The 21,129-nt window shown below is 42.8% G+C and overlaps 1 protein-coding gene across 1 annotated transcript; it reads left to right on the top strand.

Annotated features, from left to right (window-relative positions):
- Positions 1-35: 35 nt before the first annotated feature.
- Positions 36-19,693, top strand: dhcr24 (24-dehydrocholesterol reductase). The gene is made up of 9 exons (XM_055641591.1): positions 36-520; positions 2,903-3,058; positions 3,538-3,643; positions 6,690-6,808; positions 8,335-8,598; positions 10,281-10,424; positions 12,072-12,269; positions 13,078-13,256; positions 16,082-19,693. Exons 1-9 carry the CDS (start codon positions 290-292, stop codon positions 16,233-16,235), a joined length of 1,551 nt encoding a protein of 516 aa, XP_055497566.1. The 5' UTR covers positions 36-289; the 3' UTR covers positions 16,236-19,693.
- The last annotated feature ends 1,436 nt before the right edge of the window (positions 19,694-21,129 follow it).

Genomic DNA, 21,129 nt, shown 5'->3' with positions numbered 1-21,129 from the left:
CTGGCGCGGGAAGGGGGCGGGCCCTGCGGGTGGAGCAGCAATTGCAGGCGCGAGGGGGGCGCGACTGGCATCTGGGGCATCTTTGCAGCGACTGGGTTGTCAGTGGCTGCAGCAGGTGTGTAGGTGCATCTGGGGCATCTTTGCAGCGACTGGGTTGTCAGTGGCTGCAGCAGGTGTGTAGGTGCATCTGGGGCATCTTTGCAGCGACTGGGTTGTCAGTGGCTGCAGCAGGTGTGTAGGTGCATCTGGGGCATCTTTGCAGCGACTGGGTTGTCAGTGGCTGCAGACCATGGACGCCGTCATTTACCTGGCCGTGCTGACGGTGCTACTGCTCTTCTGGGTCCGGAGGAAAGGCGTAGAGTATGTCATTATCCACCACCGCTGGGTCTTTGTCTGCCTCTTCCTCCTGCCCCTCTCCGTCGTCTTCGACGTCTACTATTACCTGCGAGCTTGGCTGGTCTTCAAGATGTGCAGTGCCCCCAAGCAACACGACCTGCGGGTCAGAGACATCCAGAGACAGGTGAGGATAATGCTCTAGATAAGACCAGGAGACTGGACCAACCTGGAAACCCATCAGGGGACTGGGGTGTGAGCAAAGTGAAGTGCGTTGTGATTTAATGAAGTATCTCCTAATAACAGGTGTTCCTGATCCTGTGCAGCAAAGAATTGTTTATTGTATTCCCATAAATTCACCTGACTTGGCAGTGTTTTCAAGGGCAGAATGGAATATGTTGTATGAAGTTGATGTCAGAAGCAATTGGTAAACATTGACATTGAATCCAGTTGCATCAGGCCAGTGGTCAGTGGTTTCAACAGTTCCATGACAGATGCCAAGAATGTAAGGCCACTGAACTACAGATCAATCATGCAAAGGTTTTAAAGGTCTTTTATTGTCACGTGTACCAATTAAGTGATATTGCGAATTACCATACAGCCATACTAAAAAAGCAACACAACACACAACTATATAAAAGTTAACATAAACATCCACCACAGCAGATTCCCTACATTCCTCACTGTGATGGAAGGCAATAAAGTCTAATCTTCTTTCCTCATTTTTCTCCCGTGGTCGGGGCAGTCGAACCATCCGTTGGGGCGACCGAAGCTCCCGTAGCCGGCGATCGAAGACCCCGCGTCGGGGCGATCGAAGCTCCAGTGGCTTGGAGTTCCCAAAGTCGATCTCTAACCAGAGACCACGAGCTCCGTGATGTTAAAGTCCCGCAGACTCCCGTGGTGGAGCTCAGAGATCGATCCCTGGCAAAGGGATCGCGGGCTCCACGATGGTAAGTCCGCAGGCACCCGCGGTGGAGCTCTCGCAGTCTCCAGCAAAGGCCGCCATCCCCTCAATGTTAGGCCGCAGTGCGGATGGAGATACGATACGGAAAGAAACCAGATCTCCGTCGAGGTAAGAGATTAGATCCCCCACCCCCCACATAAAACAAGATAAAGAACACTAAAAACATACATCACAATCACAATCAATCACAATAATACTTTACTAGCCAAGTATGTTTTGCAACATACGAGGAATTTAATTTGCCAAGTCAGTCATACGAATAAAAAGCAACGGAACACACAAAACACATTTTAATATAAACATCCATCACAGAGGCTCCTCCACATTCCTCTCTGTGATGGCAGGCAACAAAAAGTTCAACCTCTTCCCTTAGCTCCCCTGCGGTCGGGGGCTTCAAGCCCTTCGTTGACGGGATGATCTTGACTCCCATAGCCAGCGGCGTTTTGGGCCCTCTGTGTTGAGGCGATATGCTCCTGCATCGCGGGGATGTCGGTTCCCCCGCGTTGGACGATCGAACCTCGCGTTGGGGCTGGCCAAACCTTCCGCGACGTTGGAGCTCCCGACACCCACGGCCTCTCCCGAGACTGCGAACTCCCGATGTAAAGACCGCTGGCCGTGGTTGGATTAATTGCAGGCAAGGGATCGACTCCGATGTAAGTCCACACCCCATGGTGGTGCTCTAAATCCAGTCCGAGGAAGCCTCCAGCTCCATCGATGATAGGCCGCAGAGCAACCGGGGAATGTGATCCGAAAATTAATCGCATCTCCGGCAAGGTAAGAAACTGAAAAAAATGTTTTCCCCGACCCCGACCCCTCCCTCCACATAAAACAAACCGGAGAACATTTACAGTAACTTTTAACATACTAGTGTTAAAATGTTTTAAAAAGATGAAAAAACAGACTGTTGGCGGGGTTGGCAATCGTATGGCACCACCCATACTAAAAAAACAACAAAGAAGAAAGGGACAGGCAGACTGTTGGCGAGGCAGCCATTGCTGGTGCTACCCGGTGGAATAATTCATGAGTTAAGTTGTGATTTATGTGATAGAATCTGTCTTCCCAGAATTAGGGTATTTAATCATCAGTGAAAATATGGTGTGGCACATGATCACCAAAGTTTGATGGCAGCATCTCCGTGATCTTGCATAAATGGAAGGATGCCAATCAATCATATACAAATGTATGAATATCTTTTTAACCTTGTGCGATGGATGGTCATAAGTATTTGTTGACAAGACACTGCTGATGCACAAATAGCTGGAGGAACTCGGCATATCATAATGTATCTGTGGAGGAGTGGACAGGTGACATTTTGGGTCAGGACCATTTTATAGACCCGTGTGGGGACGGGGGGGGAGGTGAAACAGGGAAAAGAGGGATGTAATGGGGCAAAGGCTGACAAGTGACAGGTGAGAGGGATGATTAGCAGATGGATGGAGTAAATGACAAAGACTAAACATGAAAAGGTAACAGATAATGAAAAAGAAGAGGTGTGCAAGGTAAAGCTGGAGGGAGGAATTGGATGGGGAGAGAGGATGAAATGGAAGTGAATGCTTGCATCTTGTTGAAATTATGACTAGAACTAAACCTTTTTTGTTTTGAAAGGTGCGAGAATGGAAGAATCAGGGAAGTAAAACGTATATGTGTACTGGGCGACCTGGCTGGCTGACAGTTTCACTTCGTGTTGGCAAATATAAGAAGACACACAAAAATATCATGATCAATTTGATGGATATTTTGGAAGTGGACACCAAGAAGCAGGTGAAATGAAATGACTATGTTTTAAAATTATCTTTCAAATTTGGAATACATTTTTTTAAATTGGACTTTGCAGTAAAAGTGATGATAATGTTATTTAGACAAGAAGTGTGTTTGCTTAGTTTGTAAAGATTGAACGACTATAATACAAAATGCTGACCTTGGAAGAGGAGATAAATGTTAAAGCAGATCTGCCCATCAACAGCAAACAAAAACATGCTGCTGGAGGAGCTCTGTGGCTCAGGCAGCATCTGTGGAGGGAAATGGACAATGTTTTGGGTCGGGACCCACCTTACAATGTTTTCTCAATATATGCGGGTCGGCAGGCACGAAGGAAAAATAGCAAGTTACCAGCACCAGTGTACAAGCATGTGATTCAAATTTCCAATTCCTTTTTCCTCCTGCATGACAATTTCAATGCAAACAAATGTCTTTTTAATAAAGTTAAGATTATTGTTTCAGCTCTGATGTTACAATTACAGGTTGTACGAGTGGAACCATTGGTAAACATGGGGCAGGTGACTGCACTTTTGAATTCCATTGGTTGGACTCTTCCAGTGGTCCCAGAGCTGGACGATCTCACTGTGGGTGCGTAGTTTATTTTCTCCATGTTAAAGACTATCTTTTTTTTTAATTCTGAAGTAATTTGAAGGCTTCTGATGATGCTTGTGAACTGGACTTTAAACTCTTTACGGCTTGGTTCTTGCTTGTGATTTTCAAGCCAGGACTATTGAGCTTTTTTTAACTGAGTTCTGTCAAAGGAGAGAACTGCAGATGCTGGTTTAAATCGATAGTAGACACAAAATGCTGGTGTAACTCAGCGGGACAGGCAGCATCTCTGGAGAGAAGGAATGCAGATGATACAACGGTGATTGGCCTCATCAGCAACAACGATGAGCTGGCCTACAGGGAGGAGGTCCAGCACTTAGCAGCATGGTGCGCTGACAACAACCTGGCCCTTAACTCCAAGAAGACCAAGGAGCTCATTGTAGACTTCAGGAAGTCCAGAGGCGGCACGCACACCCCCATCCACATTAACGGGACGGAGGTGGAACGTGTTTCTAGCTTCAGGTTCCTGGGAGTCAACATCTCCGATGACCTCTCTTGGACCCACAATACCTCTACTCTGATCAAGAAGGCTCATCAGCGTCTCTTCTTCCTGAGAAGACTGAAGAAGGTCCATCTGTCTCCTCAGATCCTGGTGAACTTCTACCGCTGCACCATCGAGAGCATCCTTACCAACTGCATCACAGTATGGTATGGCAACTGCTCTGTCTCCGACCGGAAGGCATTGCCCAACGCATCATTACGCTTTGATCTGTCCAAAGCAGCTGTCTGCGGAGGGTGCTCACATGCCAAGGATGCTCTCACCCCAACCATGGACTGTTTACCCTCCTACCATCGGGAGGCGCTACAGGTCTCTCCGTTGCCGAACCAGCAGGTCGAGGAACAGCTTCTTTCCGGCTGCTGTCACTCTACTAAACAACGTACCTCGGTGACTGCCAATCACCCCCACCCCCGGACACTTATTATTTATTTTTTTTAATTCAAAATCGTTTGCTATGTCGCTCTTCAAAGGAGATGCTAAATGCATTTCGTTGTCTCTGTACTGTACACTGACAATGACAATTAAAATTGAATCTGAATCTGAATCTGAATGGGTGACATTTCAGGTTGAGACTGAAGAAGGGTCTCAACCCGAAACGTCACCCATTCCTTCTCTCCAGAGATGCTGCCTGTCCCGCTTACTCCAGCATTTTGCAGCCACCTTCTGTCAAAGAAGAAGCAGCTTGTATTTATCTGATTGATGAATATTACAGTTATTAAAAGTGGGAGCAAAACATAATTCTGGCAGAACTCTCTGGTCAGTAATGGAGTTAGAACCTTTTTTTGCCTTGATACATAGAAAATAGGTGCAGGTGTATGCCATTCGGCATTTCGAGCCAGTACCGCCAATCAATATGACAATGGCTGATCATCCAAAATCAATCCTGCTTTTTCCTCATATCCCTTAATTGCTTTACCATTATTTTGTTGTTCAATTTCTTTTCTTTGGTATGCTTTTGAAGAAGATAACATCTTGTCTGAAGAAGGGTCTTGACTCGAAACGTCACCCATACCTTCTCTCCAGAGATGCTGCCTGTCCCGCTGAGTTACTCCAGCATTTTGTGTCTACCTTGTATTATAACTGTTTGTTGGTGCTCTTCAGATCTGTATATGATTACTGTAAGTTCTGTCATGTAAGATTGTGTCCATCTTGTACATGTGAACCTTGAGTTTATGTTCAAATACAGTATACGAGTTCAGGAATATCAAAATAAAAAACATTAGATGCTTTAAATTGCTCAGCAGGTCAAGTGGTTTCTATGGAAAAAAATAGTTTGAGTTTCAGGTCTGAGTATGCAGAGTGTTGAACACAAAATGCTGGAGTAACTGCGGGACAGGCAGCATCTCTGGAGAGAAGAACTGGGTGACGTTTCGGGTCGAGACCCTTCAGACTGATGTCAGGGGAGTGGGCGGTACAGAGATAAAATGTAGTCGGAGACAGTAAGACTGGTCGGAAAACTGGGAAGGGGAGGGTATGGAGAGAGGGGGAAACCAAGGGGTACTTGAAGTTAGAGAAGTCAATGTTCATACTGCTGGGGTGTAAGCTGCCCAAGTGAAATATGAGGAGCTGTTCCTCCAGTTTGCACTGGACCTCACTCTGACAATGGAAGAGGCCCAGGACAGAAAGGTCAGTGTGTGAATTGGAGGGGGAGTTAAAGTGTTGAGCAACCGGGTGATCAGGTAGATTTAGGTGGACTGAGCGAAGCTGTTCAGCGAAACAATCGCCGAACCTGCGCTTGGTCTCGCCGATATACAGGAATCCACACCTTGAACAACGGATACGATACAGTAGATGAGATGGGAACTGGTGCAGGTGTAAAGTTAAGGCTGACAGACAGATGCTGAAACTGGGATGGGAGCATGAATCAAGATGGGAATTGTGAAGGCACCACATGATAGAGATTGGTTTCTGCATGGTTGATTCTCACATAGGTTTCAAAATAAGATACAGTTACAAGAAGAGAAAGTCCTAACCAGGAAAGATAAAGCGCACAGATTCATAAGGGGAATTAGTTGTGCGTTCCTGTATATTCCGATCCAAAAGATTCCAGCAAAAATATTCCCTTTACCTCTTTAACCAGTTAGACGTTGCTTGCTTGGTCCCTTTTGGGACAAGAGGCTCACCTAGTCATTTTTTAAATTAACAATTCATCATTGTTAATGGGCATGATTTAATTTTTATGATGTTAATTTATTGCGAAACATAAACATAAACTAGTACAGAACAGGAATGTGCCCTTGAGCCCACAATGTTTGTGCCAAACATGATGCCAAGTTAAACTAATCTCATTATGTAATTGTATCAAATAGCTTCTAATCGTTGACATTAGTGAAATGTTAAGCATGAAGGAATTGTCTATTCAGCCACTGTTTTCCAGTACTGTTCTTGTAGTTTAGTGTCTCTTTGACTATTCAAGGTTATAAATAGATTCCATTTGATTACTGAATTATTCAGATAATCGTGTCACCAATTTAAAAATATCTCTGTAATACTAGCATCAGAACTTGAACAAGTGTCTGTTTTTAGGTGGCCTCATCATGGGAACTGGTATTGAATCTTCATCTCATATCTATGGACTTTTCCAAAATATTTGCATAGCCTACGAGCTGGTCTTAGCTGATGGCAGTCTTGTTCGGTGCACAGAGGTAAAACGAAATTGGATCTTATTTGTCTAAATGTGTTTCTGGGTTATCCATCTAAACATCTGTGGGTTTAAGATATTGCATTTTGAGATGTGTGAAGCTTTCACTTCATTTCCTGTCCTTCTTATTCATTTAACTCTTCTTCACAATTTTTAATATAAAATACCTTAAAAGTGAAAGATATGTAAAGGGGTTGCCCAGCTCTTGTATGTTTTCTCATAACTCTTGTCTTGACATACTGAGTGGTGTTTGCTTCGTACTTCTACAATATCATTTGAATGTGATTCTGCTCCAAATTCCTGAGTCTTCTGCAGTCCCTTTGAAAGCCATGAATGCAGTAGATGTTTTACAATGAGCAGGGCATTATTCTAATGTCTTGTATAGCATTCCTACATCAACCAAAGACCATTTGGATTTGTGAACCAGTCACACAAACGTTTGTGAAATCTCTCTGTTAGAGAATCAACGATTAAAAGTTTGGTGTGTTCCATACAACTCTCATCAACTTTTACAGATGCACCATAGAAAGCATTTGATCAGGATGCATCACAGCTTGGTTTGTGGAGAGCTCCATCCAAGACCGCAAGAAATTGCAGCGAATTGTGGACGCAGCCCAGACCATCACACAAACCAACCTCCCTTCTATTGACTCCATTTGTACCTCATGCTGCCTCGGCAAAGCCAGCAGCATAATCAAAGACGATTCGTGCCCTGGCCACTGTCTCTTCTCCCCTCTCCCATCGGGCAAAAAGGTTATGTGTGAAAGCGCACACCACCAGATTCAGGGACAGTTTCTTCCCAGCTGTTATCAGGCAACTAAATCATCTTACCACAACCAGAGCAATGCTGAACTACTATCTACCTCTTTGGTGACCCTCGTACCATCCTTGATCGGACTTTGCTAGCTTTACCTTGCACTAAACTTTATTCCCTTATTATGTATCTATACACTGTAAATGGCTCGATTGTAACCATGTATTGTGTTTCTGCTGACTGGTTGGAAACAAAAGCTTTGCACTATACCTCGGTGCACGTGATAGTAAACTAAACCAAAAAAAAGATGTGGTGCAAAAGGGGGCCATTTTGCTTTTCACAACTGTGCTGGCTTTTAGCAAGAGCTATCCAACTAATCCGGCAATCTTGATTTTCTCTACATTTTTTTCGTGTTTTTTTTATTGTGCTTTTTTTGGTTTGAAGGTTTAATTAAATTTACCTTCAGCCATTTTTGGTAGATATAGATGAGGGTATCTATCAAACTTTGACTAAAGCTGTTTTTATTTGGCAATTACCATTTTAAAATTTGTTTTGCTGGGATATTTGCCTTTTGATCATTGGAAGCAGTCTAGAATGCAACAAATAGGATTTCCCTGTTAGGAGCCAGCATGGTCGCAATTAGCCATCGGGCCACATTTTTTGTTGTAAGTAGATTTAATGCAACATAATTAGAATGAACTTGCTTTTGGTGAAAATATGCTCAGACATGACCTTTCACTGCTTTGCTAAAACAATACTTTCTGTCTTGTCCTCAGAAAGAGAATCCAGACTTATTTTATGCTGTGCCCTGGTCATGTGGTACTCTCGGATTTCTTGTTGCTGCAGAGATCAAGATCATTCCAGCTAAGAAGTATGTGCGCCTGCAGTACCAGCCTGTGCGTAATCGGAAGATGATATGTGAAACATTCAGTAGAGAATCACAAAACAAAGAGAACCATTTTGTGGAGGGCCTTGTATATTCACAGGATGAGGCTGTGATAATGACAGGAGTCCTTACTGATGTGGCTGAACCTGAAAAGGTACATTTTACTAAGGGCAAAACTAGTAACATGGTTGCACAATTAAATTTGCTCCTGTAGTGCACATAGTGCACATATGATGCGTTTAACCCTTTTTATCCCTTATTGCATTCTCTTTTGAAGTACATAAGCAGAAATATATATTATGGTTTTTACTTGAGTTTTGATCCTGGTCATTGTGTGGTTGAAGCATTGACTATTTCATTTTAACGTTAAGTCATCTGTCATGACTCATTTCAGTGACTGCTTCTGCCTGATTCCACCCTTAACTATTCAAACATCAATATGGTTTATTTTACTATCCCTTGCATTACAATTTCCTGAAGTCCCCCCTTCATCCATTCTTGCCTCACTCCTTTTTTCTCGGGTGCTTTCCTTGGTAACATTAGCCGACCATCTGGGTCATCTTCCATGTGTTTGCTTTCTTTCAGATGTGCTGTGTATCATAAACATTTGTTCGCCAATCAGTCTTGATAATTTATAATTTCCTTCAGTTAAACACTGGAGAGTCTCAAGTCATTGTCTTGACAAATGCCACACCCTCTACTACTCGCTACTTTGATCTGAATGAGAATCTGTCTGTCGGATCTCCTGCTGAACTCTGGCAAACCTTAGCTTTCCCTACATGTGCTAAAATGCGGATTTATTTTGGTAATGTTCCCATGTTTGGAAGCAACGGAGTCCAGTAATGGAACCTTTTGTATCTCCAAACTTGTTCCACTGCTTTTCTGCCCAGCCTCATGCTTGTGCTTTGTAAACTTCAGTACATTAAAGAATTGCTATCCATATTCTATCCTGCACCAACTAATGCTCATCTGTCCCACTTGCACTTGTTAAATGGTGAGACACTGAAAAATGATTCTGCTCTTCTATTTAGTTGTACTCTATCTGTCATGTCCTTGCCTATTCACTCGGCATCTCTGTATCCAATTGATTGCTCTCAACATTGCTCTCTACAACTCTCATTGACATCCAGGTTTGGATAAATTATCATTGATCCTCTCATCCAAATCGGTTGCTTTCTGCTTCTTCTGAGAGGGCGGTGAACCTTCTGATTTTTCTACCTGAGCTGAGGAAGTGATTATTATCAGTGTCTGTGTTGAATATATTGATACATATTACCAGGGAGTTGAATTGAATGGGGAGATGATGGGAAAGTGCTTTTGAAGCCAAGATTGGATTGGATCAACCGTGATCTTATTGAGGGCCGTTTGGAATCAAGGGCTGATTTGCCCCCTCCTGTTCTTGTTTCTTGTTATGAGTACTACATCAGTTGAGATAAAGAACCGTCAATTCGTTTTTTACCCGGGTTTCTCAACTTAATTTTAATTTAAGATATTTGCGTACTTTGGAAACATTTTTCTCTTTTTGATGCATTGTGGTCATCATCGTTTTTGTTTTTGCTACTGTGCACAAGTTCCTTTTCCATTCTCTTTAATTGCTTAACTTCTCCTTGACTGAACGTTTCTCCGTCCCTCTTCACTCACCAACTTGGGTAGTCAGGTTTATTTAAAATCCCATTTGCAAGTTGTTAACTCAATATTTTTTAAATTTCAGTAAATCTGAACAGACTTGAAAAAGAAGATACTAGGATCATAACCACAACTGAGACTTTATCATTAAAGTGAACGTAAAATCTTACAATTTGTTTGATTTGATAGAATTTTTGTGTATTTGTTTAGGTCAATAGAATTGGCTATTACTACAAACCGTGGTTCTTTAAACATGTGGAGAAGTACTTGCAAGGGAACCACAGTGGAGTGGAATATATCCCTCTGAGACACTACTATCACCGTCACACACGCAGCATATTCTGGGAGCTTCAGGTAACCAATGTTGGACATATGAACCAGGCTGTTTAAACCTCTACTTCTAACGAGAGCTTGCATTCAAAATGTTTAGTTGTCTGCTCTTGTTAGGTGCTAATGGAACTGTATTTCTTTTTCCAGCATCAATTGTATGCTTTTTGTGTGTTTTTTTTTGTGGAGTCAAGATCGTCTCATCAACGGAAGGTTCGAGGCCCCTAACCGCGGGGAGAACAAAGAACGGAAGAGTTTTGAACTTTTTTTTGCCTTCCACCACAGTGAGGAATGTGGAGGAGTCACTGTGGTGGATGTTTATGTTAAAATGTATTTGGTGTGTTCTGTTGCTTTTTATTAGTATGACTATGGCAAATCAAATTCCTCGTATGTTGCAAAACATACTTGGCTAATAAAGTGAGTATGAGTTTGGGTTAAAGGAGAAAATGCAGGACATTTGAAATGAAAGTCCTCGAACAACTGGTTTTGAACATCTGTGCCATTTTACTTCTACAGGTTGAACACCAATTTTCTGCCCACTCCTAAAATCCGGCCAAAATTCTGAGAGCCCAGTTGAAATTCTCTGAGCAGCCACAGATGGCATCGTGAGCGTTCTTTCCGCTCGGATATAGCGGACGGACCCGGCGACCCATCCCTGGCTCACACCGTCTCCCCGGCCGTTTAGAATCCCGGATTCCGAATCCACTCCTGACTCGCAAGATGTACCAGTGAGCCCACCGATAGGACACAAAGTGCTGGAGTAATTCAGCGGGTCAGGATCTCTGGAGAACACGCATAGGTGACATCGGGTCCCTTCCTCAGACTGATTCAGTTGGCCGAGTTACTCTAGCACTTTGTAGCCTTTCGCTTTAAAACCAGGCGCCGATGCCGCTAGTCGACACCAGCGAGCACTTCTGTAACGTGTCACACGGCTGTTGTTCTGACTCGCGTTGTCACCGATGGGGACAGCGCCTTTTTTAGTGTGCCACCGACAGAACGCACTGTGGGGCTCCCTCCCCAGCTGTTGCTTCCAAGGTTGAGTATATCGGCAACTCCGGGGCAGGGGGAAGAGGAGACGGCGGTGGTGCGGGGTGGATGGGCGGGGTAGGGGGCGGCGACCGTAAGAAAGCGCTGTTGCCAGGGGCTACAACGTGAGCCGCGACAATAGCCATGTCACCGAACGTGCGGTGGGTGAAGAAGGCTCGTTGGTGCACTTTATGAGTCAGGCATGGGGTCAGAAGCCGGGGCTCGAAACGGCCGGAGAGATGGTGGGAGCCGGGAATGGGTCGGCAGGTCATTCTATTCACATTCAGTATACATTTTATATTTGTTTTATTTAAGTTTCTGGCACACCATGGTGCTTTAGAGTCACTGGAGGGGTGTCATTAGCGGGTCAGAAGTGTATCACGTGTCCTTTGTTGGTCCAGAAAAACAGATATACCGGAAAGTCTCTGGAACCAAGGGTGCCGGAAAATCAATGTTCAACGCAGCAAATTCCAACCGTCCTCAGACATATAAAATCTGATCTGTATACTGCAGACAGTTTTGTGATTTTGCTATAAATTATAGGAATCCCATTAAAAATGACTAATTATTCACCAGATTCTAATTCAAAATAACAATGACATTTTACCAAGGCTTGTGCTAATATATTTATTTCTCTTTCCGTTTAAGGATATAATTCCATTTGGCAATAATCCCCTCTTCCGTTATGTGTTTGGCTGGATGGTCCCTCCCAAGATTTCGTTGCTGAAACTGACCCAAGGAGAAACCATTCGTAAACTGTATGAGCAGCACCATGTGGTTCAAGACATGCTTGTGCCGATGAAGAGTTTGGAGAAGTTAATTCACTTCCTCCACAGTGAGATCAATGTAGGCAAACTATCGGGAAGAAATATGGTTTTATTATATTTAACTTGTGGCAATTGCAAGTATTGGCAGCTTAAAAAATGAGTGTTTTTCTCACTTAATAGCAAGATATTAATTTTGAGTTACTTTGTCTGTTCCTGTGCTTGGTTGTTTTAAAGGGATATTATAGTCTGCAATATTTTATTTTAAACGGTTAAATTGCTTGGAATATAAAGTATTAATTTAATACCACATGTAAGTTGTCATTTTTGTCTTCAATAAGCCCCTTTATCGTACCAGAGAACACCTCTGGATTCTTATTTATTTTGGCAGCCAATCCTTTCTCAAATACATTCAGAGGTCGTTGGATCAGATTTAGGCCATTCGGCCCATCGCGTCTACTCTGCCATTCAATCATAGCTGATCTATCTTTACCTCTCAACCCCATTCTTCTGCCTTCTCCCCTTAACCTTTGACATCCTTATTAATCAAGAATCTGTCAAACGTCACTGTAAAGATACCCAATGGACTTGGCCTCCACAGCCCTCTGGCTCTCCTGCTCATTAAATGTTTTAATTCACCTGATTCCTTTGTAAATAATGTGGTTCTGGCTTGTAATAAATTATGTAAAATTGCAAGTTTATACATTCAACCAACAAGTATCAAAGTTGTTTTGTTTAAGTGTTTTGTTTAAGTATCAAGTTGACTTTGGTCCAGCTGAGATCGAAGCTGCAACTGCCTACTCTTTGATCTAGGAAATGTTGTGGAAATCGTTTTATTCTTATTACCTTGATCTCTGAACAAAGCTCTTTTTCTGCTTTGTTTCATGCAGGTTTACCCTCTTTGGCTGTGTCCTTTCAGCCTGCCCAGTCTACCCGGAATGGTCCATCCGAAGGGGGATGAGGCTGAACTCTACGCAGATGTTGGGGCTTATGGGGAACCCAAAGCCAAACAGTTTGTAGCCAAGTCATCAACCCGACAGCTGGAGAAATTTCTACGTGATACACACAGGTGAGTAATGTATCAGCAAAAGAGATGGGGGGAAAAATTAAAAGCTCATGGTTGGTATGTAGTTATTGGCTGGCTACCAGGGAATAAATGGGCATAAATCAGTCTTTTTCTGTTTGGCAGTATTTAATCAGTGGTGAGCTGTGGAGATCACAGGTCGGGCCTTGGGTTTTTACAATCTTTAAAGGCAGCGGCACAGTGGCGCAGCAGTAGTGTTGCTGCCGTACAGAGGCAGAGACCCGCGTTCAATCATAACTACGGGAGCTGTCTGTAAGGAGTTTGTATGTTCTCCCTGTGACCTGCGTAAGTTTTCTCGGTGCTCCAGTTTCCACACACATTCCGAAGACTTGCAGGTTTGTTGGTTAATTGGCTTATGTAAATTGTCCCAAGTGTGTAGGATACAAAAATGGTCTAACATTGACCAACAAGGTTGGCGCATGGATGAAAACACCAAAGGCATGTTACTATATTTGCTGATAACACAAAATATTTATAAAGTACGTTTTTGAAGAAGACAAGGAAGCTATGAAGGGATACAGTTAGTTGACAAACGTCTGGCAAATAAAGTAAAATGTGGGGAAATGTAAAATTATCAATTTTGGCAGGTAATATGAAAAAGAGTATATAAATGGTAAGAAATTGCAGGGCTGTGACATGGGCATCTGAATTCCTACTGAATGATTCACAGAAGGCTAGTGTACTGGTACAATAAGTATAGAAAGCTTAGAGTGCTATTTATTGCAAGATAAATACCTAAAGAGGGAGTTCATTTATAAGACCATTTGGTGAAGATCAGGTGGTGTATTGTTCATCGAGCAAAGACACTGGTTGGTTGGAAGCAGTTCAGCAAAGGTTTCTTAGACAAATACCTGGAATGAGGGATGGTTGGGAAAACTAGATTTTAGAAGATTGAGGTGTGACTTGATTGAAACATATGACCCTGAAGGATATTGATGGGTATGGAGAGGAAGCCTACTCATGGGGGGACTCTAAAAAGGGGACGCTGTTTGCGCGAAAAAATAAGGTGTTGCACATTTTGAGACAAAAATTTAAACATTTTGAGGATTGAGAGTCTCAGGAATTCTTCCTCCACTGGGAAGTAGCAAACGATTTGACTATTTTTTTAAATTAGAAGTAAGTACAATAATGTAGTACAGGTGCACAACCTTTTATCCGAAAGCCTTGGGACCAGACACTTGTCGGATTTCGGACATTTTCGGATTTCCGAATGGAAGATTTTTAGCGTAGATTAGGTAGGTAGCGCGGGCGGCTTGAAAAGTCTGGAGCGACTGCCTCCTCCCCGGAGACCGGGGAATCATTGTAAATCATTGCATAAATGTTAGTCAGTTAGTTTGGAGGGATTTTATGTGGTGGTGGTGGTGGTGGTGGGGTGGGTGGGTGAAGGGGGAAACTTTAATTCTTAGTCCCCTACCTGGTCGGCGACTCCCAACATCGCGGAGCTGGGGGCTCCGTCCGGCCGCGGGCGGCGCCGGTTGTAGCTCCGACCCCGGCAACTCTACCCCTGGCTGCGCGGCGCTCCAAATCCAGCGCCGCCCGCGGTCGGACGCCCGCAGCCCCAGCTCCGCGAATGTTGGGAGAAGGCTGCCTCAATGCCCTGGAGCTTACCGCACAGTGACCCGGTAAGGCATTGCCCGCTTCCCGCTGGTATCCCAGCGCTGCGACGCCGCCGACTCCCAACATTTGCGGGGCTGCGGGCGGCTGGCCGCGGGCGGCGGTGGATTTGGAGCGCCTCGCAGCCAGGAGTAGAGTTGCCGGGGTCGGAGCTACAACCGGCGCCGCCCGCAGCCCCAGCTGGGAGTTGGCAGCCACAGCGCTGCGGAGCTTACTGCACGGCGACCCGGTAAGGCATTGACCGCTCCCCGTCTCTCCGACCAGGTAGGGGACTAAGAATTAAAGTTTACCCCTTCAACATAAAGTTTACCCCTTCACATAAAAGCCCTCCAAACTAACTGACTAACATTTAAGCAATGATTTACAGATGTTTAAGTGTCTCCCCGGTCTCCGGGGAGGAGGCATCCGCTACAGTAGTACAGACCTGGGTTGACCGTGGGTCGTTTTGGGTCAAGTTTGGCGCCAAACGCGAGCTTTGGTGTGCAGACGACATCCTGGAAAAAATGGCCGGTTTTCGGAGTTTTTCGGTTTCCGGAACACCGGATAAAAGGTTGTGCACCTGTACATAAGTATCTAATACATAATGAGATATTACAGTTCATGTACAACATCTTGTTTCAAATTTAACAGAATAGAACAGAAAATGAGACAAGCCAAGATAGAGAAGAAAAGAATATCATAAGCCGACGATTAGACTATTTTAAGGCCTAGTTAGATAAAGCTTGAGGATAGGGTGAAAGGGTATCATGCGGAATTGAGGTCACAATTGTATCGGCCATGACCTTATTAAATGGCGGAGCAGCCTGTGACTGGCCTAAACCTTCTACTCGGCTGGGATTGGTATGCTCAGTACACAGCTGGTAAATTGGAGGAAGGTGAAATGGATGCAGATAACCTCTGCATCACAGAGGGGAGGTGTGTGTTGCGTCCTTTGTGGTAGAGACCAGCATCTGCAATTCCTTTCTGCTCATCTGTGCACATGTTGCGATGTGATTTGAGAAAAAATGATCTCTGATTTATTCATACTTTTTCCATGCAAATCCCATGAGAGCAAACTATTCTGCATCTCACATTTTGTAGGGAGGTAGAGGGGGGAATTTCTGTAACTCGAACACTTGTAACACAGGGATCGCCTGTAGGCAACTTCTTAAAAATCCTTTGCAGGACATTAAATGGCATTTTGATTTTTCTTTCAGTTTTCAGATGTTGTATGCTGATTGCTACCTGACCCGAGAAGAATTTTGGGAGATGTTCGATGGGGCTTTGTATCGTAAGTTGAGAGGCCAGCTGAACGCTAAACATGCATTCCCCGAGGTTTATGATAAGATCTGCAAGGCAGCGAGACACTGAACATTCCAAGAAAGAAGCCAAGTATAAACCATTGAATCGATTTTCATCTCCAAGATATATGCAGGATTTTTTCAAATCGAAAGACTTCTCCATTTTTATCATGAACACGTGCTTTGTGTGTGTGTGTGTGTGTGTGTGTGCGCGTGTGTGTATCTGCTCATTGATTTATTTTCCTTTCCAAACCCCTAATTTCATCAATGCAGTGAATCATGTTGACATTCAATTCAGCAGGCATCTGCATCTCTGTGACACATCAAATAGCAGAGAGAATGAAACTGGTAGGTGAGTAGTCTGAAATCCATCACAAGCTTCTATATGAATTAATTGGCTAAATCTTGTCATGTGCCTTATCAACCTATGACTTGCATACTCTTTCTGACTTTCTAGTTTCTTGGCAAGAAAATGAATCGGAATATTTGTTTTCTTTCTAGTCGATAAGGCCACTGCAGAATTCTTGGTACAACGTGGGCTGCTTGTAACCTAACATTGAACACAGGGGTGCCTAATACTATGTAATAATCCACTGAGCCAATGTGAGAGAGCTAAATGTTTTGTAATTTATTATTTTTTGTAATTGTGTATTTTAATTGTCTGCAATGTTTCTAGTAAAATGCATAAAGTTTCTAGCCTCACTTCTGTAAAATTTAAGATAATCTAACAGCATAATGTGGAATATTCACACTTGTAGTTTTAAGTTAAGTTTTCACTGATGAATATGCTTCTACAATTTGCACATTTTCTTTATCAAATGTGTATTGCCTATCTTGATAAATGTATGAACAATATACGTGCTGCGTGCTCATGAGGTAGAACAGCTCCTGCTCTGTCCCGTGTCATTTAGAGTTCATTTTCCATTCTATTATCGTGCTAAAAGGTTGATGTGGAATCTTCAACTTGTACAGTTTCGTTAATTTAGTCAAACATTAATTGTATATCTCGCCTTCATTATCCGATGGACCATAAACATTTTAGAAATGGGTTGTTAAACCTCTAGTAGAATAAAGGTTAACCTTTCTAGGAAAGATATGCTTGACACGAGGTAAAGCCACTGGATGCCACTGTCAACAACGCATTACATCCATCTGTATATGTGAGAAATTTTCAAAAGTTCCCACATATCCATCCATCGTAACGTCCTTTTATTCAGACCCAGAAATACTTCTGACCCAGAGGACCACAAATCCAATGCAAACAAGGAAGTTGCACCAAGTGACTTGGGTAGCACCATGTCATTTTAATTAAGAACTTGTACTAAAACAGTAGTCAGAAGCAAGCAGGGCAGTGTCCAGGCCACAGGTGGCACAGCTAACATTTAAAGGTAGAGATTGTCAATATTTGTGGACTGGGAGAAGTATTTCTTATGGTTTTGGAAGGCTTTTATCGGACTGTTTTGCCGTGAATTTTTCTAATGGTTAACTATCCCAACCTCCCCCCACATCCATTTTTTTTTAACTGGATACCGTTGTGAAAATGTTGTTTGGTGCCATCATCCTCGGCATCTTAGTGGAGGTGTCAGCAGCAGGATTATTCCTGGAAGCTTCAACATTACAGCCTCTTACCCACGCCAATATGGAGTGAACACAATTATCTGCCTTAGCCATTAAATACTCTACAAAAGCAATAACAACTTGTTTCTAAATAGAAGCGTGAATGATATAAACACAATGTTCGAAAATATCTTCAAGTAGTAAATAACTGTTTAGTCCAAAACAAATGCTTCTCGGGGGAGACATGGATATTAACGGCCTAGGGGATTCCAGATCTCTTGAGGGCTCTGAAAGGAACGAGCATTGAAATTATGGTTTGCTACGTACGTTAACCAAATGGCGCACCGGTTGGCTAACATATATTAGAGGCAGTGCACAAACTTATCTTAACAGTGCAATTAGAGGGAGTACACAAAATCATTTGAGCCTGGTTAAATATGTGACTATGTTGAATCACTTTTAGGCAAACACTATTTGACAAAATTAGAGTAGAATTACTTTCACTGTGATAAAATATGCGATATTGAGAAAAACAAATGCAACAATTAACTGAAGCAGCAATGCTTTTAGGTTGTCGTCTTCCACTTAGTTTTGCATGATTTCTTTGGGTCATGATTGGCGACTTCAATGCCATAGCCTTATTCTATATTCATCTATATGCTGAGTTTCCTAATGCAATGTTTTTGTTTAAATCCCCTGACATTAATCAAGACGATTCAATTGGTACTGGAAGTTTATTTATTTTTTACCTATACCTGCACACATCAGTGCTAAATGAGACTATTTTCCATACTATAGCCAAAGACTTGCAGAAAATTAGTTGTAATTAAAGTGCTTTAATCTTTGAGCTACTTCAACTGGACTTGTAACAGATGGTCTTTATCTTGCTGTTTCCCATTTAACCATCCTAATGCCCTTTGTGAAGCTTAATATTTCCTTAAAAAATCATATAAATACTTGCTGAATTTTGTTAACTTTTCATATTTTATTGGGCATGTTGCGCAATTCATTTGATTTTCATTTCATTTAGGTAAAGATCTGTTCATTGAAGCCTTTTGGCTTAATTTGACAGCTTTACATATGTTATACACAATTTAAAAGTATTATAAACTAAGAAAATTAAGCTGGTATTTATGGGGGGGGGGGGGGAGTGAGGGTCTTTGCAATAGTTATTTTCTGGGATACCAAGACTTGACTGTGAAGACTGCAGGAGTTTAGAATCCCAAATATTGCCTGATTGTTTCTGGTTTTATCGAACTTTGCATTCCGATTTGTAAAATGTTTTGCTATTTTCTTTAGTATTCCCTGCAAATGGTTCCTAGTTTTAGTTTATAGATACAGCAAGGAAACTTCGGCCCACCAAGTCCACACCGACTATTCATCACACATTCACACCAGTTCCGTGTCATCCAACTTTTACATTCACTCCTTGTACATTAGGGACAATTTACACAGGCCAATTAACGTACAACCCTGCACATTTTGGGGATGTGGGAGGAAACTGGAGGAAATTCATGCCGTCACAGGGAGAACATAGACCGCACCCGAGGCCAGGATCAAACCCAGGTCTCTGGCACTGTGAGGCAGCATTTAAGTTGTTTTTGATCAAATTATTAACATGATCTGCTTATCAAGATTTAAAAAAAATTGATCAAAATACTTTCACCATTGATGTTGCATTTCATTTGAGCGAAGATTTTGTCTCTATTAATTGACCCTCCAGAATGGAAATTAAACAAATGACTCCAGGGGCTGAGCAGATTGCAGTGGGATGAGAACATGCTCTCAAACCAATGATGTGGCAATGTTGTAAGGGCAGTAAACCTTGGTTCAGTATTGACCTTCATCTGCTGCTGAAGGTTTGAGTGTACTTTTCAATTTCATCTCTATGTAATGAAAATATTTTTGGTTTAATTGTGTGATTTGCATTTCTTCTGTATTACACATGAATTAAAATATTTCAAACTGAAACCTGTACCTCCTACTGACTTTCTGACTGACTGGTTGAGGGAACGATCGATCAGCCATGATTAAATGGTGGAGTAGACTTGATAGGCGGAATGACCTAATTCTGCCCCAGAGACCTTTCTTACCTGTTTCTCTTCGGAAATGTATGAAAATTACAGGCCAAAGGGAAGGAACTGGGAATGAAACAAGCTGACGAGCCAAATGGCCTGTGTATCACTATTCGCTGCATAGATGAATGATGTATCACCAAATTCCAATGTGAGTCATATGGTGTGCTTGCTTTCATTGTTTGGGGCATTGAGTATAAGAGTCAGAAAGTCTATTTGCAACTTTATAAAACTTTGGCAAGGCTGCATTTGGTGTACTGAACAGTTCTTATTGCCCCATGTGGAGGGTACAGAAGAGGCTTACCAGAATGCTGCCTGGATTGGAGAGTGTTAGGTATAAAAAGAGGTTGGGCAAACTTGGGATTGTTTGCTCCAGAACATCTGCAGATGAGGGGAGACCCGATAGAGGTACTGTATACAAACTTATCTGGGGCATAGTACTCAATGGTAGAGAGTCAGAATATTTTTTCCACGAGAGAGGGGGAAAGCTTTTTTTTACATTGAGCCTAGAACATGCTCTCAGCTGTGGTGATGGCAGATAAGACTGGCATTTTAAGAAGTTTTTAAATAGACACATAAATATGGAGGGATAAATATGGATCATGTGAGGCCAGAGGGGAACAGTTCAACTTGGCATCATGTTCAGCATGGACATTGGGCTGAAGAGCCTGTTCCTGTCCTGCACTGAAGATAGACACAGAATGTTGGAGTAACTCAGCAGGTTACTAGCACTGGACTGCTCTATATTCTAACATGGACTACCTGCTTGTAATGCTATATGCGCATACTAACACGGTAGGAATAGGCCACTTGACCATACTCTTCCATTCAATAAGATCATGGCTGATCTGACTATAATCTCCATTCTGCATTCCTGCCTAATCTAGATGGTACACCCTTTCTTATCAAGAATCTATCTCTACTTTTACAAATATTCAAAGATTGTTTTTCCCACCCTTGAAGCATTTCAAAAAGTTTCAATGTCAAAGGAACAAATAATTCCCTGGTTATAAATAGCTGCTCGCTCTTGAGTAAAACTGGCCTAATAAGAGCAGCAGCATGGGGGAATTAATCAATGGCTGTTAGTTTCCCATAGTGACTGCTCCTAGTGGTGGATAAAAGGAAGGCAAGCACCAGTGTAGTAGCCCTGTGGGAAGAGGCAATGTTGAGGCAAAGTGGATTATTTGAGGGCAAGTGTTGGGGATTTGGCTCGTGAAGCTTTGGTGAGGAGGGTGACAGTAGAATAAGGTAAGGTCTGTCTTTGTGTAGCTCATCCTCAGCCACCTCCTTACCGGAGACCGGCTTTCAGTTGTAGGCCGCAGGCCGGGGGTC

The sequence above is a fragment of the Leucoraja erinacea genome, chromosome 10, assembly GCF_028641065.1.
Source record: "Leucoraja erinacea ecotype New England chromosome 10, Leri_hhj_1, whole genome shotgun sequence".
NCBI lineage: Eukaryota > Metazoa > Chordata > Chondrichthyes > Rajiformes > Rajidae > Leucoraja > Leucoraja erinaceus.
The sequence above is the reverse complement of the archived record's forward strand: the minus strand, read 5'-3'. Positions and strand labels throughout refer to the sequence as shown.

Coding starts and splice junctions, on each gene's coding strand:
- dhcr24 (XM_055641591.1), top strand. CDS start 290: ATGGACGCCGTCATTTACCTGGCCGTGCTGACGGTGCTACTGCTCTTC. Junction 8,599..10,280: donor ATGTGGCTGAACCTGAAAAG/GTACATTTTACT, acceptor GTATTTGTTTAG/GTCAATAGAATTGGCTATTA. Junction 10,425..12,071: donor GCATATTCTGGGAGCTTCAG/GTAACCAATGTT, acceptor TTTCCGTTTAAG/GATATAATTCCATTTGGCAA.